Genomic DNA, 13,600 nt, shown 5'->3' with positions numbered 1-13,600 from the left:
AACCCTCCAGGTCATTTTTGAATTAAATCATTCATTTCATCGTTTAGAGCATTTCTATAGCGACTCCAAGTCATTTATGACTTGCTAGTACTAATTGTTTGGTCACATGGTCGTTCATTTGGGTTTTAGGACCATTTCCCTATTTTGGAGCTTTTATAATTTGAAAAGTTGACTTCGGTCATAACTTTAAGAAAATGACCTCAAAATGAAATTCTGACGGTTCCATCAGCTCTAAAATGGCCAAATAATGCTAATAGCATAGTCGACATGAGTACCAAGGCAATCAGTATGAATTAGAGGCCAAATGGCATTTTTGCCTTAGAAACTTAGCCTATGGTTGACTTTGGTCAACATTCTTGGAAAATGCGCTCGGATGAGAATTTTGATAGTGTGGTCAGCTCCATAATGTCAAGTTTGGTCTAGAATGACCCTTCATTTGCTTTATGAGGCTTCCGATCTAATTCCGAGGCCCATTGTGGAATTAGGCTAAAAATGGCACTTGGGTATGGGACCCATTTTTCATTAAAATGACCTTGTATGGGACTTTTGAAAATGTTATCAACTTTGAAATATTAAATTTTGTGGGGTAGCATATCTCGTTTGCATGCATGGGGTTATGAACAAATCCCGAGCACCCTATCAGAGGAGTGGACATGATAAAGTCCATTTTGCACAAGCTGAGTCTGGTGCTGTCGCTAAAGAGACTCCTGGTTGCTAAAGAGAACAACCCTCTTGGTCGGGTATCGCTTAAGCGACAGACCTATCGCTAAAGCGACTAGTCACTTAAGTGACATGGTATCGCTAAAGAGATGCCCGTCTCTTGGTGGGTGTCGCTTAAGCAATCAGTGTGGGATCGCTGAAGCAACATCAGAGAGTCGTTCTTAAGACCCTTTTTCCAGAATTTCTCTCCAACTTCAAACTTCATTTTCTCCTTCAATTCTTGGGCGATTTGGGCAATTCAAAAGGCTAAATTGTGCGATTTTTTTAGGGAAAACCAGTGGTGTATTCAGAATTAGGAGTTGAGTCTTTCCTTGAGGTAAGTTTCCCCCTTTTTCCTGTATTTTTAGTATTTTTGGGCTTTGTAGTTGATCATTAATGCATGTTAGGTTTGGGTCTATTTTAGTGTGTGAATTGTGTTCCCTTTTGGAACATGAGCTTGGAGTAGTAATTGGTGCCCATTCACGGAGTCAATTCCATGAGTTACGGTCCCACAATTCTCAATTTTTGACTTTGAAATTGGCCTATCTCCGAATTAGATAATTTTAGTGTCATAACGACTGTATTAACATAGTGACTTTATTATTGATAGTGTGGTAGCATTCGGAGGCCGTTAGGAAGGAAAAAGCTCCGATTCTATAAGTTGGAGCATGCGTGATTGGCTTACAAGTAGGCTATGATTTTCCCCTCGTGAGATTGGGTAGTTATAGGCAATAATATATTTTATTGTATGAGTTGGAGGGGTTTGGGTGTCCAGCATGCTAAATTCCTAGAATATTTAGGCATGAATCCTGCTATTCTTAATCACCCATACCTTGTGATGTATGTTGTGCATGTGGTTATATGTTTGGAAGCATGTTTGGCCTTAATCTAGGCTTAGACTAGTGTTGCTTTAGACTTGCGCGATTTTTGTGCCGTTGGGGCTTAGAACTTCTCCGATGTCATTTTGGACGGTTAGCTCCCTATAGATTGATATAGAATATTTGAGTCTCCTTAGCTAGGCTGTAACATGGCTTGGGACCTTACCTCCATAATTCCATATTCTCCTATCGGTCTTGTATCACTTGGTTCTTGATTTTGGAAGTCGTCTCGACGATTATGGTTGTATATAATCACTCAGTTTAGGGGGTACTCCCCGTGACGCTTGGTTGGCCATTGATTTTAATTTGGTTTGATCCCTTTGCTATAGTTACTCGGTTCGATCCCGTGGTCAAGCTTACTTGTGTTCGGTTCCTTAGCTATAGTTATTTGGTTGAAGTTCTTGGTCTAGCTTACTTATGATCTGCTCCTTAGCTACAGTTACCTGATTGAGAGGAAATCCTTTTATTTATAACGAACAAAAGGTAGTATGAACAAGTACTTAATGTGCCTTGTCAGAAAAGTCATAACCCTTTAGAAAAGTCACAACTCATTCGAAAAGTAACAACGCTTCAATGCGAAAAGGTGTCTGCTTTTAATTAAATGAATAAATAAAATTTAGAGAAATGACATAAAGTCACCACTGAAGTTGTCCTATTTTTTCAACAAGAAACCTTAACTTTGCAGGCGTCCTATTATCCCATAAAATTATTTAATACCTTTGCAAATATACCATTTTGATGGTTTGACCCATTTGCTCATCAATGAACAGGGCGTGATGCTCACTCTCTTCTAATTAATTAATTTAATTTAAAAGATGGATTAACATGGCTTCGATCGTTTTTCAAAAACATAAATTCTTGGTAATCTTTAAAATAGAAAAACACACAAAATTCTCCTTCAAAATTTCAATCTTTAATCAAGCGATTCTAACCCAAATTCATCAACCCACAAAATTCTAACTCAAATTAATCAATCCACTTCACAATTTTACTCTTTAGATCGATTAAATTGACTTAGAAATCTCCAACAACAACAATAGCGATTCTTTCCCTTTCTCCCTCCGTGGGAACAAATTTTCATTGTCTTTATAGCTACCCAACTCGTTCTTCTTCTCCCATTACTGCTTCTCCAACTTTCTCACTAACATTTTCATCTAGCAATTTAGGATTTTTAAATTCAACATTCAAGAAGAATGAGATTAATGTTCTTGGGATTTCTCAAATTAAATAAAAATAAGAAAGAAATTAAATCTTGAACGACTTCAAATTAACTTTTTGGATTGAAATTAAATTGAATTCTTATCTTTTGGTGCTGATTTCATAAGAGAGAGTGATGAATTTTTTTTAAAATCTTCAACCAAAGACCCTTTTGAAAATTTGGAGAAGATGATGTATTTAAAAATGAATTAATTAATTTGTAGAGAAAACAACTGCAACGTGCCAGTTTTTAATTGATTTTTGGAAGCAAAATGATACATTCATGTGCTTCATCAGCGTGTCCACAAACATAGGGAGAAAATGAGTCAAAATGGTATATATTTACAAAGATATTAAATAGTTTTGTGGGGTAATAGAACGCCCACAAAGTTAAAGTGTCTTTTTAAAAAAATGGACTAATTTCAGTAGTGATAAAATTTAATGTATTTGGAAGAAGACTAATTTGCTATAGTAACCAAAACATATCCGAACAATCGATGTCAGAAAGGTTTGACTATATTAAGATTTTCCATGATGTTTGTCTACTGAGATTTTGGACCACCACCGTAAGCATTCAATGTTTATTTTGGTTTTTAGAAAGAGATCTTTCAAACTGACCCTTTTTCCAAGTTTTCCACCAATCTCTTTTTGTTTTGCTTTCATGGATCCACAATTTAGCTCTTCTCTGTTTCATTACTCTAAAAGTTTTCCACCAATAACTTATTTTATTGTTAGTAACTCATCATGTCCGTCAATTTTTCTTCTCATGTTAGGTGTAACGCTTCAATAATGAAGTTCATAAAAGAAGAACAAAGTGAGCTCATATACGCCTTCGGGATAGTGAGTTCGAACTCCCCCAGCCGGAGTAAATTTGAACCCTTTGTTACTGGCACCATTGCATCCTTCGTTTACTTCTGGTGGCAGGTAAAATATCTACATATGTACACAATGTTTCAACCGAAGCTCCCTAAGCCCTTAGTAGATCTGCCCCTGCCGATATAAACCCTCATCTCAAGAAAAAACATTTCTTCAGAATAAGCTGTGAAGGAATGCAAGAGTCCAAGGCTATAAAGTCGAAGAATATATTCTATCAAATAATGACACAGAATTCACTCATACAGAATTAATGTCTCCTCTGCCAAATCTCATCAAACCAACGATACAGATTCAATTTCATCTCTTGCTTTCTTGTATAGTTCAAGCCTCTTGGCACATTGCTCTCTTTTGCCTATCAAAGCCGGGTCTTCATCTAATAGTTCTGCCAGGTCCTTACCCTGAAAATTTCCCCAAAATTACTATTAGCACTGCCTCTGAAACATTAGAAGTATGAAAATCAAAGTTTCATCTGATTCACTTCAGGGGTAATTATTCAAATTGGATTGCATGAAAGAAATAAAAGAAGATTTAACCGAGATAAACTTATTCTATGAATTGCAGATACAAGACTACAGGAAAGGTAAATGTTGCAGCCATTATTACTTAAACAGACTGAACTCTATGATGTTATCACTGTCCTTTCACTTAAGAGAGCCCATTCTATTCAAAATATATTGGCTTTGATGATACTCAAAACCTGCATGGTAAAATTTACAACCGACCTATGATACTCGGAGCTTCTTATTCTGCAAAAGATTTTTTTTTATTTTGAACACATATTAACTCAGAATTCAGATGTATTCTCTTGCCAAAAAGAAGAACAATCGAGAATATCAAGCCTCTCAAGTTGGCAATTACTATGATATTCTTGACTCACATGTCATTCATATTTTAGTTCATATAGCACAAAGTTGGGGACAGTATCCAGTTGGAACAGCGCACTTTGATTACTTAAATTTTAGAGAAAAAATTATGTAATGACATCACAATGCTAGTTAATCCTGTCTTTCTAGCACATTATGTGACTAATCATATCATATCCTTAGTTTCATGTTAAAGAATTTAAAATCAAATTCTGAGTATCGTGTGTCAAAATTAAGCTGCATAAATATAGAAAATTTTCCTCCAAAATAACTTAAAACTAGAATGTTTAGTAGCACATATTAAACCTATGCTAAACACAAATATAAATCTGAGGCCAAGCAAGTACCTCTTTCTTCCCAATTTGAGTGTAGAAGTAATTCAGCAAAGATTGTTTGGCTTCCTTAACTTGGCAATAAACCACTGCTTTGGGAATAGTGTTCCTCAGTGTATCAGTCACCATATTTACGTAAGATGATACGTTCGACCCAATCCTCCTAAAGTGACCCTCGACATACCTGTCTACAGCAGGTGCAGCTGCTGGATTTCCCCCTTTCTCCACTTCTTGAGGAAGTTTTCTGAAGAACTCCACTGTCAAGTAGGAAGCTTCCATGTCTACCAGTCTTAAAACTGTCTTTCTACCTTCTGCACGATACTTTTCCAAGGCTTCATATGAGGCTGCAGCTATTGCAGATTGCAGACTGGGAAACCGCTTCAACTCCTGCTCCATCAGCATGTTTAGAAAAAAGAAGAGAAAAGAGAGGAAGGGGGGAGTAGGAAGAATAGAACTCAAACCTGTGCTGGGTCAACATTACCTGACATTCTCCGACAGATTTCCTCACAAGTTCCTTTAAGACAAAGTGAACCTAAAAAATGGATTTTTGCTTAGTTGGACATCGACTTAATTGTCACAGGGAGAAGCCATGTATGTTAGTTGACTTCAATAAACTTCAAAATAAGTACTTACAGCATCTACAGAGGCTTCAGCTGGCCCTCTAAAATAATTTAGTGCTCCCTCAATAAGCCGTCTATAACCTTGCTCAGGTGCAATCAAGTGAGGCTGATAGCCATCTGCTTCAGAAACAATTTTTCTCACATTTTGTATCGAAAGGTGCCGGTCAAATGGGAGTTTTCTTAAAGCAGCAGGAAGTTGATTGTCGAAAACTCCATAAATTCGATCACCTCCCGGACGTCTGAAAGAAATGTCAAATTAATGAAATTACGTATATTGTTTAGCTGAATCTAACGTACATTTATAACATAAAATATACAAGTGTTCATGTGTTCCTTAGAGGTGTATCTCCAAATTATCTCTCTCCCTTATGCATTGTGGTGAATCACCACTGCTGATCTAAATGAGCTCTTTCCGATTATTTGATTTTCCTTCCCCATTTTAAACTTCAGGTTGCATTTGATGATATCTCTATTCACTTCTAAGGCCCACCATTTTTAAAATAATATTTCACTTCAATAAACCCTGATTGTCAGTAAGGACTTACATATATAGCCAGGCCAAATTTGCTTGTGTTGATGCATAGTTGTTGATGTAACTAGTAAATATAAGTTATATCCAACTTTTTCACAGTTATTATGTCTAAGCAAGCCTCAACTTTAAAAAAAATATGTAAATTTATCTATTAAGTTCCCACCAACACATAAAGGGGATTAATTTGTGTGCCATATTAGAGCTGGTATCTAGTGTTTTTGAACCTCAGTGCCCTCACTTTCCAATGGAGGAGTAAAATGAATGACATGCTCAAATCTTCTTCCTCCTTTTTTTCTCTTCGATTCAGGAAGATCAACATTCAGAAAAAACCCGAACTTGTTAAAGAATATATGGTACCATCACTTTTCTACAAAAGCTAAGGCATTCTTTTTATCTTACTCTTTTAGTAAGAGCCAACAACTTCAGACAAACACTAGATGTGTATACTGCATGGGTTTACATTTATCTCCAACTGACCAATAATCCAAATGTTCATCAGTCTTTTAATTCAAAAGAGAATGAGGCTTTCCAAAACCCAAAACCAAGTCAAAAGTATGTTATTCTACACCGAATACCCCAATCAATCTCAGTAAAAAAATAAGAGGATAGTAAGAAGGATCGAGGAAGAAGCATAAACAATGAATTAAAAGAAAACCAAATGTTTGGGATGTACAATAACTGGACAGAAGGCTTGTGCACAAATCTTAATGAAGTAATATATCTCCTCTCACAGAGACCTCACCATTTCTTTCGTTCTTTTTTCATGGCGTTTTAATTTTTCAATGTTTCACGAATTTAATATAAACTACAACATTTCATTAAAATAAGGGCATTAAGGTCCAAGCTATCATTGGAAGTTAATGATCCCTATTTACAGGTAAACATTACACTCCTAGTGAAATAGTAAACGACATAGACAGATGAAGTTTTTACAGATTATTTTTGTCTGGTACCATTGACATCGAGAAGACATCCTTCTATCAGTATTTCTCAGAAAATGCTAACCCAAGCTATGCAGACTTACTAGTTTCATGGATGTGAACATGACTTTACATGAATGAAAAATATTACCCCGTAGTAGCCAAGGCAAATGCAAGCTTGGATTGCTCAAACATAGTGAAGCTACCTAGTTACACAAATCAAATTAAGGAAACAAAGAAGTAATCCACCTACCCTCCATCCAGATGCTCCTTAAATATCTTGTCAAAAGCACGGCAAAGTTCCAAGATAGTATACAATTGTGCCTGAAATGGAGTTGTGATGTTACTGAGTATATAGTATCTCAAGGAACAACTACAATGACAGCAGTACAAAAGGAAGCTCACCCCAGCATCAACAGAAATAGGCCTCCCAAGATGGTCCATCTCAGATTCAAGTTCATCTATGCTTTTATTGATAACTGTTATGATCCCTGGTATTTTAGCTCTAATTACAGACTCCAAATGCTGAAACAGAAAAAACTCAAGCGTTAACTCTATTTTAATTTATTTTGGACTCTTTCTTTTCCACAAACAATACTAAAACTGGACCTTTGACAGAAGTTTTGCAAGATATTCTGAACCCATCTTGCTAGCCAGATGCCCATAGTCAGGACTGCTTGCAAAATATTCACGCTCCTTACTTCTTGCATAGTTCATGTCCACACTTTTATTTATATCAGCTTGTGAACGATTAACAATTCCAACCCAAGGAAGTTGCAAACGGTAAGCCCTTCCTTCAAGAACCTTAGATTAGAAAAAAAAATCAAATGCTTTCAGTGTCCTCACTAAATTAAAGAGAAAATGAGAGAACCAGTGGGACAGGGAGGAAACAACAATAGTTCATAGTTTAATTAGGATAGATATTCCAAATTCACCGAATTATATATGCTCAAATTGTACGAACATAAATTCATTGCTGATAACGTCAAAAGAGATCATCCATGACAAATATTATTTCCTCTGCCTCTTAAATAATAATGGGGTTTTCAGAGTACAAGGATCGAAACATCTACTCTTAGTTGAATTTGAACATCAATCCATTCATCTTTTTGGCAAAACATTTACAAAATTTAAAACTAAGCAAGTATATATCAATATTTTACAATTAAAAATATTTTAAAATGTAAGCAGGATCATAGTGAAAGAAAAAATTGTTTAACCCCTCAAATCGTAATTTTTTGTTAGATTCTAAGAGTTTAAATTGTTATTTAGGACACACTTTTATCTACTTAATTATCTTTCAAAACATTCCCTCAATTTTTCTTGGGCCAAACACATAGAAAAAAAATTGATACAACGAATGTAAGATTTGAACTCAAGACATTTGCCTATTCCGATACCATGTTATACAATCAACCATCTTATCTTGAAGCTTAAGTTGCTAGATAGGGTACATTTCTGTTTACTTAATAATAACTTCAATAATACTAAAAAAATTAGGAGACATGAATAGTAAACTTTTGTCAATAACTCCCTTTGATTCATTAATAAAAACAGGCCCCTAGCCCAATTTCGATTAAAAAAGAAGATAGTTTAACCCAAAAAAAAAACTAACTTTTGTCTGTAATCAATGGAGAGGATAGAAGAACTCACATCTAAAGCATTAGTTCCTTTATCCATTAAATCAAGCTTAGTCAACACGCCAAATGTCCGTTCACCTGCATGAGTAGTAATTTAACTTCTAAAGGATAATTATCACAAAGATAGAGACTGAACAGTTCTCTCAAAATATTACAAACTCCAATTTGTTACATCTCAAGTATAAATACCTGTGGGATCTACTTCCCTTGAAAGTTTTATAGCATCTGAAGTAGCAATATCCTGATTCGCAGGAGAAATTGCTAGAATGATGCAGTTGGGCTACATATCAAACAAAATGTTATCAGTTCAGATGTCAATAGTTCCAGTGTTAAGCCCAATGTGCATGATCTCTGAAGGATAAACTAGCCAAAAAGGTTAAAATAAAGTCTTGGACTATTTACATTGATGAATGTATAGATGACATAATTTTCCAAATTCACAACTAGTAGCTAGTGAAAGATAAATGCAGCAATCCAGCACCAAAGATTTACCAGCTCATAATTGTCAACTTCTACAAATATTGGAGCAATTGCTGTTTGGCACCATATAATGGCAAATTCATATTGACTATAGATCCTGGAAAGAAACGCTGTGATCAATTTGAAAGGAATCCTTTCTATCTGAATGTAAGGGATTGTTGATGTATGCTCCCCAAGAAAGCTCTACGGCACAAAGTATGCAATTATCTAACAGTGGATCAGTCTATTGTTAGCTTAATTCCATTTGAGGCAGGGCAGAGCTAGGTAGGGACGAGGGGTTCATTTGAACCCCATTCTGCTAAAATTACACTGTCTATACATGGTTAAAATATTTTTTTATATATATAGTAGATGTTGAACCCGTTTCTTAAAAAAACAAACCCTTAGTAAAAATCCTATCGCCGCCACTGATTTGAGTTGTTGGTGATATTGCACTCACTTTTACTTAGCCTCATGTATACCGTCTTCACTTGTTCATAACACCAGTTTCTATATTGAGCTCCACCAACCCTCACAACATCTTTGACATCCTTCTGGTGTTTACTAGAGATTTGGAGAGCAAAACTTTAATGATTCACATTAAAATCTTTTTTTTCCCTTCCCAGCCTGGAAGTTCTAAAAACCTCGACCTTTGGCCAATCTCAACTAACTAAATGTTCCTTCAAAACAAAAGAACGTGAAATCTCTAAATTCCCTGTGGTTCAAGTTTGTCAAACCACAATTAGATAAGTTGTTGCGATTGTGATTACCTTCTCAACAAAAGATCGAACCATGTCTTCAATGTCTTTGACGACACTCTCAGGCTGCTCCTCTGCAGTAACAAATTTATACTATTGAAGACACTCAGATCAATATAAATATGCATATAATTAGGAGAAAAGGTACAATACATACCAACAGCAACTTTGGTCAAGCCAGGTAAATCGATCAGTGTTAAATTGACCACTGTCAGTGCATCATATCAACCATGAAAATGTCAGCACAAGAAAGGAAGTTGTTTGTTATAATAGGGAGTTAGACCACCAAAGCAACTTGATACGAGAAAATAATTTGAGGAAATATTGAAACAGCAATTTGAACTAAACATCTCCAAACAAAAAAACTCATATAAGCATGAAGTTAATTTTGGAAGTTCCAATTAGTTCCTTAGAAGATTAAAACAAAAACAGAGAGCATACCATTTGGAGAGTATATGCTCAAGTGGATAGGAACAGGAGAAATCTGCTTTGTTTTCCCTGTTATTCTGTCAGTTTCATCCTGAATCTCCTTCCGTACAAGCGCTGTAAAAGAAAATATCAAAAGAGCATCTTTTTCACCAGCACCCAGCGAATAACTGAATAGTGTGAACGCATTCAAAGACAAAATAAGAGAGAAAGAACAGTAAATGAACGTACTAACTGCAGACTAACATTATCAAGTTTGGTATTTTCTATGCTTATTTTTTTTTCAAGTGTACTTAACTATTCATTTGAAGTTGAATCAGATAATTAAAAATTAAAAGTTAACTATATTTTTTTTCTTTTTGGAGGGGTAGTTAATAATTATAATAAGGCCTCTAGAAGATGAAAAAAACTGAATATCATTTCACATACAGAAATCTGTAAAGCGTCTTCTCGGGAGGTGACCGAATTCTGCATATTCTTGCTGCCCTTCATCCGTTTTATGAAGCTGCAATACTAAGGGTCTCCTTGTAACAATCCCTGCAAAACTACTAAAATATGAGTATCCAACTCATTTGCCAATGTGATTCAAATAGACACATATAATTGATATTTTTTCCAAGTGATTTATTTAAAACCAATCCTAATTAAGAATAAAGGTGACGTGATCAAAGGCGTCTGACCTGATCCTCGTGGAAGAAAATCTCGGCCAACTATACTTTCCAAAACAGATGACTTTCCTGAACTCTGAGTTCAACACAAAAAAACAGTGCAATTTATATATTAACGTAAATCAGTACAACAGCGTGAATGCAATAAAAATTATCCATCTTCGTCAATTTACTCTGTATTAAAAAAACACGTCTCCATAATAGGAAACAATTTAATCTTAAAATTACACTTTTAACCTTAGTGAAATGATCTTTAACCCCACAAATAATCAAATAATATTTTAAACCATAAATTTTAAAACTCATTTTTTAAAAAAGAAAATTTGTGTCAAATAAAACATGTCCGAATAATAACGTGGCATAATAGTTGACAATTGAGGCACCTGACCACCGACGACGGCAACAGAGGGAAGTTCATCCCAAAGAGAAGAGGAGTTATTGGCACCGCCATAATCACCAAGAGCAGTACATGCCATCTGAATTCTATTTACCAAACCAATTAAGCTCTTCATCGACGTCATCTAATTTTTCTTCTTGCGCTAAGCTCTAAAATTCAAGGGAAGAAAAAAAGAAGTTGTGAATTTATTAAGTTATTCAGAAAGATGGCAGGCTATATGGACTTGGAAAGAACGCAAAAAGTGAAGCAGAGTCGTTTATATTTTTAGAGAGAGAGAGAGAAGTCTTGAAGTCGGACGGGTATAATTGTTTTGTTCAAAGAAGCGGAAGGTTCGATGATATGTCGCGCCACTTCAGATATTTCTTATTTATCCTTAAAAAAGAATTCAAGATTCAATTGAATTAATTTTTAAATATATTAATTAATATAAATATTATAATAAAATATTATGTGCATTGTTGAACTTAGAAAAATTGTACGGCAAAAACATTATGTTTATATTAATAGTATTTAAACTTGGTAAGATTTTTTTCGCATCATATGAATCTCATTGAATCAATAGATTTTGTGTTAGCATGAAAAATAATAATTTGGAAATCAGTTATAATAAATTTTGAGTGCAAATAGCCTTAGGCTTTACCATGTTATCTATGAGTATGTAAAAATCAAACTGATTAATAAATCAAATGGGTATGTAAAAATCAAACTGATTAATAAATCAAATCAAAAAAATGTTATTGATTTATTGGGTTAATGAATTTTTAATGATTTTAAAAAATAAAATTATCGAGTTATCAATTAGATTTAATTTTTTAATATTGGATTATAAGGTAAATTGATAATTCATTAAAATTATAGTAATTTACTATTTTACCCCTACATAAATATTAAATATTAATATCAGTATCCTACTAGTTACTACCTTTGCTTTTAAAAAAATCTTACTAGCTACTACCTTTGTCGTTTAGCCTTTAATTTATATTATTGTCCTAGTTCTTTTATTTATATTGCACTGTACAGTTCTTTTCATGTTAGTTACTATTGTTTCTATTTACGAATTTTTTGTAAAGTTATATTATTGTCTGATCACTCTTAATTATTAGAGAAGTCATATATTTATTTTATTAGTATTTTCTTATTGGTTAAATTAAAAATCGAACCGTTAAGAACCAAAAACTTATAAATCGAAAATCAATAAAAATATCTAATTGATTTGATTATTTGATTTAGCGTATTGTAAACTAAAAATTGATAAACTGAATCGATAATTATAAAACCAAACTAAATCGACCGATGCCCACCCCTAATGTTATCATGGTGGGGCCTACATGCTGCATTATATTTTAGTAAAGAAAAATGATTGGAATGTTAATAGGGTGAAAATCGTTTTGACCTCCTCAATTTGTTTTTAAAATCAAACTCCCCCTCAACTTTGAACAATAATCAAACTCTCCCTTTTATCCTAATTAAATCGTTAAAATGCCTATTATGCCCTTTTATTATCAACTTTTTTTTTTACTTTTTTAAATATCATGATGTTTTCATATTTTTTTTGAATTCATGTAATAAATTTTTTATGAAAGTGTAAACATTATCTTTTGGATGAAAAAAGTTAGAAAAACTAATTAAGTATATAAGCTAATGATATTCTATGATGAAATAAATTAGCATAATGAGAAAATTAATTTTATAAATTATTAATAATAATCAAAAATCTAATATGTATTTATACAAGTGAAAATAGCCGAGAATAATAACTATACAAATATATTTTGATGTAGGAAATATAAATTAATTAATTTTAATAAGGTAAAATTTTGAAAGATATTTATTTACTTAGAGTTTAAATTATTGTAAATTATAATTTATGTAATATTCCATTAATGTCATTCAAAACTTTTATTTATTTATATAGACAATAGAGAATACCTCTGTCGTTTATATTACTTGACCTCCATTCTAAAAATAGTTAGTTTAATTTACTTGTCTAATTTACGAAATTAAAAAAAAATTAATATTTTTTTATTCTATCCTTAGTATTAAATAAATGCATAAAATAGTAGTAGTCAAATTTAAAGTTTCAAAACATTATAATAATGTTAGTTGAGTAAAATGCACCTCTTATTAATTTTCTTAAGGGGTGTCATATTAAGAAGAGTCAAGTAATAAGAAACGCATGGAGTAAGAGAATGGAGAAAAATAAAAATATATGCATACATACATATACACACGCTTAATGCATATTATATTGAAATTAAGGTCATAAAATAATATATTAAATTTTATGATAAAATCATTAAAATATCATTCTACTTCTAACGTTAATGAACTTAAA

General features: G+C 33.4%; 1 protein-coding gene across 2 annotated transcripts; it reads right to left on the bottom strand.

The window, feature by feature from the left end:
- Nucleotides 1–3,816: 3,816 nt before the first annotated feature.
- On the bottom strand, nt 3,817–11,595 carry LOC129876869 (phragmoplastin DRP1E-like). 2 transcript variants are annotated; one of them, XR_008763429.1, is made up of 16 exons: nt 11,252–11,595; nt 10,881–10,944; nt 10,630–10,737; nt 10,216–10,317; nt 9,932–9,982; nt 9,787–9,848; nt 8,747–8,837; nt 8,571–8,635; nt 7,527–7,721; nt 7,323–7,442; nt 7,171–7,241; nt 5,479–5,704; nt 5,327–5,377; nt 5,030–5,232; nt 4,861–4,934; nt 3,817–4,048 (listed from the first exon to the last, which is right to left on the bottom strand). XR_008763429.1 is itself a non-coding variant. In XM_055952348.1 (15 exons), the coding sequence occupies exons 1-15, from the start codon at nt 11,387–11,389 to the stop codon at nt 3,923–3,925; spliced, it is 1,842 nt and encodes a 613-aa protein (XP_055808323.1). In that variant the 5' UTR covers nt 11,390–11,595; the 3' UTR covers nt 3,817–3,922. The 2 variants fall into 2 exon arrangements, 1 of the variants encoding a protein (XP_055808323.1); XM_055952348.1 differs by having other exon boundaries at nt 4,861–5,232.
- Nucleotides 11,596–13,600: the final 2,005 nt, after the last annotated feature.

The sequence above is a fragment of the Solanum dulcamara genome, chromosome 12 (genome assembly GCF_947179165.1).
Source record: "Solanum dulcamara chromosome 12, daSolDulc1.2, whole genome shotgun sequence".
NCBI classification, from domain to species: Eukaryota; Viridiplantae; Streptophyta; class Magnoliopsida; order Solanales; family Solanaceae; genus Solanum; species Solanum dulcamara.
This window is presented reverse-complemented; position numbering and strand designations above follow the sequence as displayed.

What these genes read in the sequence shown, in the direction of transcription:
- LOC129876869 (XM_055952348.1), bottom strand. Translation starts at nt 11,389, where the DNA reads ATGACGTCGATGAAGAGCTTAATTGGTTTGGTAAATAGAATTCAGATG. An exon ending in TTTTCTTCCACGAGGATCAG is followed by an intron (nt 10,738 to 10,880) that starts GTCAGACGCCTT and finishes GTAGTTTTGCAG; the next exon opens with GGATTGTTACAAGGAGACCC. An exon ending in TTCGATCTTTTGTTGAGAAG is followed by an intron (nt 8,838 to 9,786) that starts GTAATCACAATC and finishes TTTGATATGTAG; the next exon opens with CCCAACTGCATCATTCTAGC.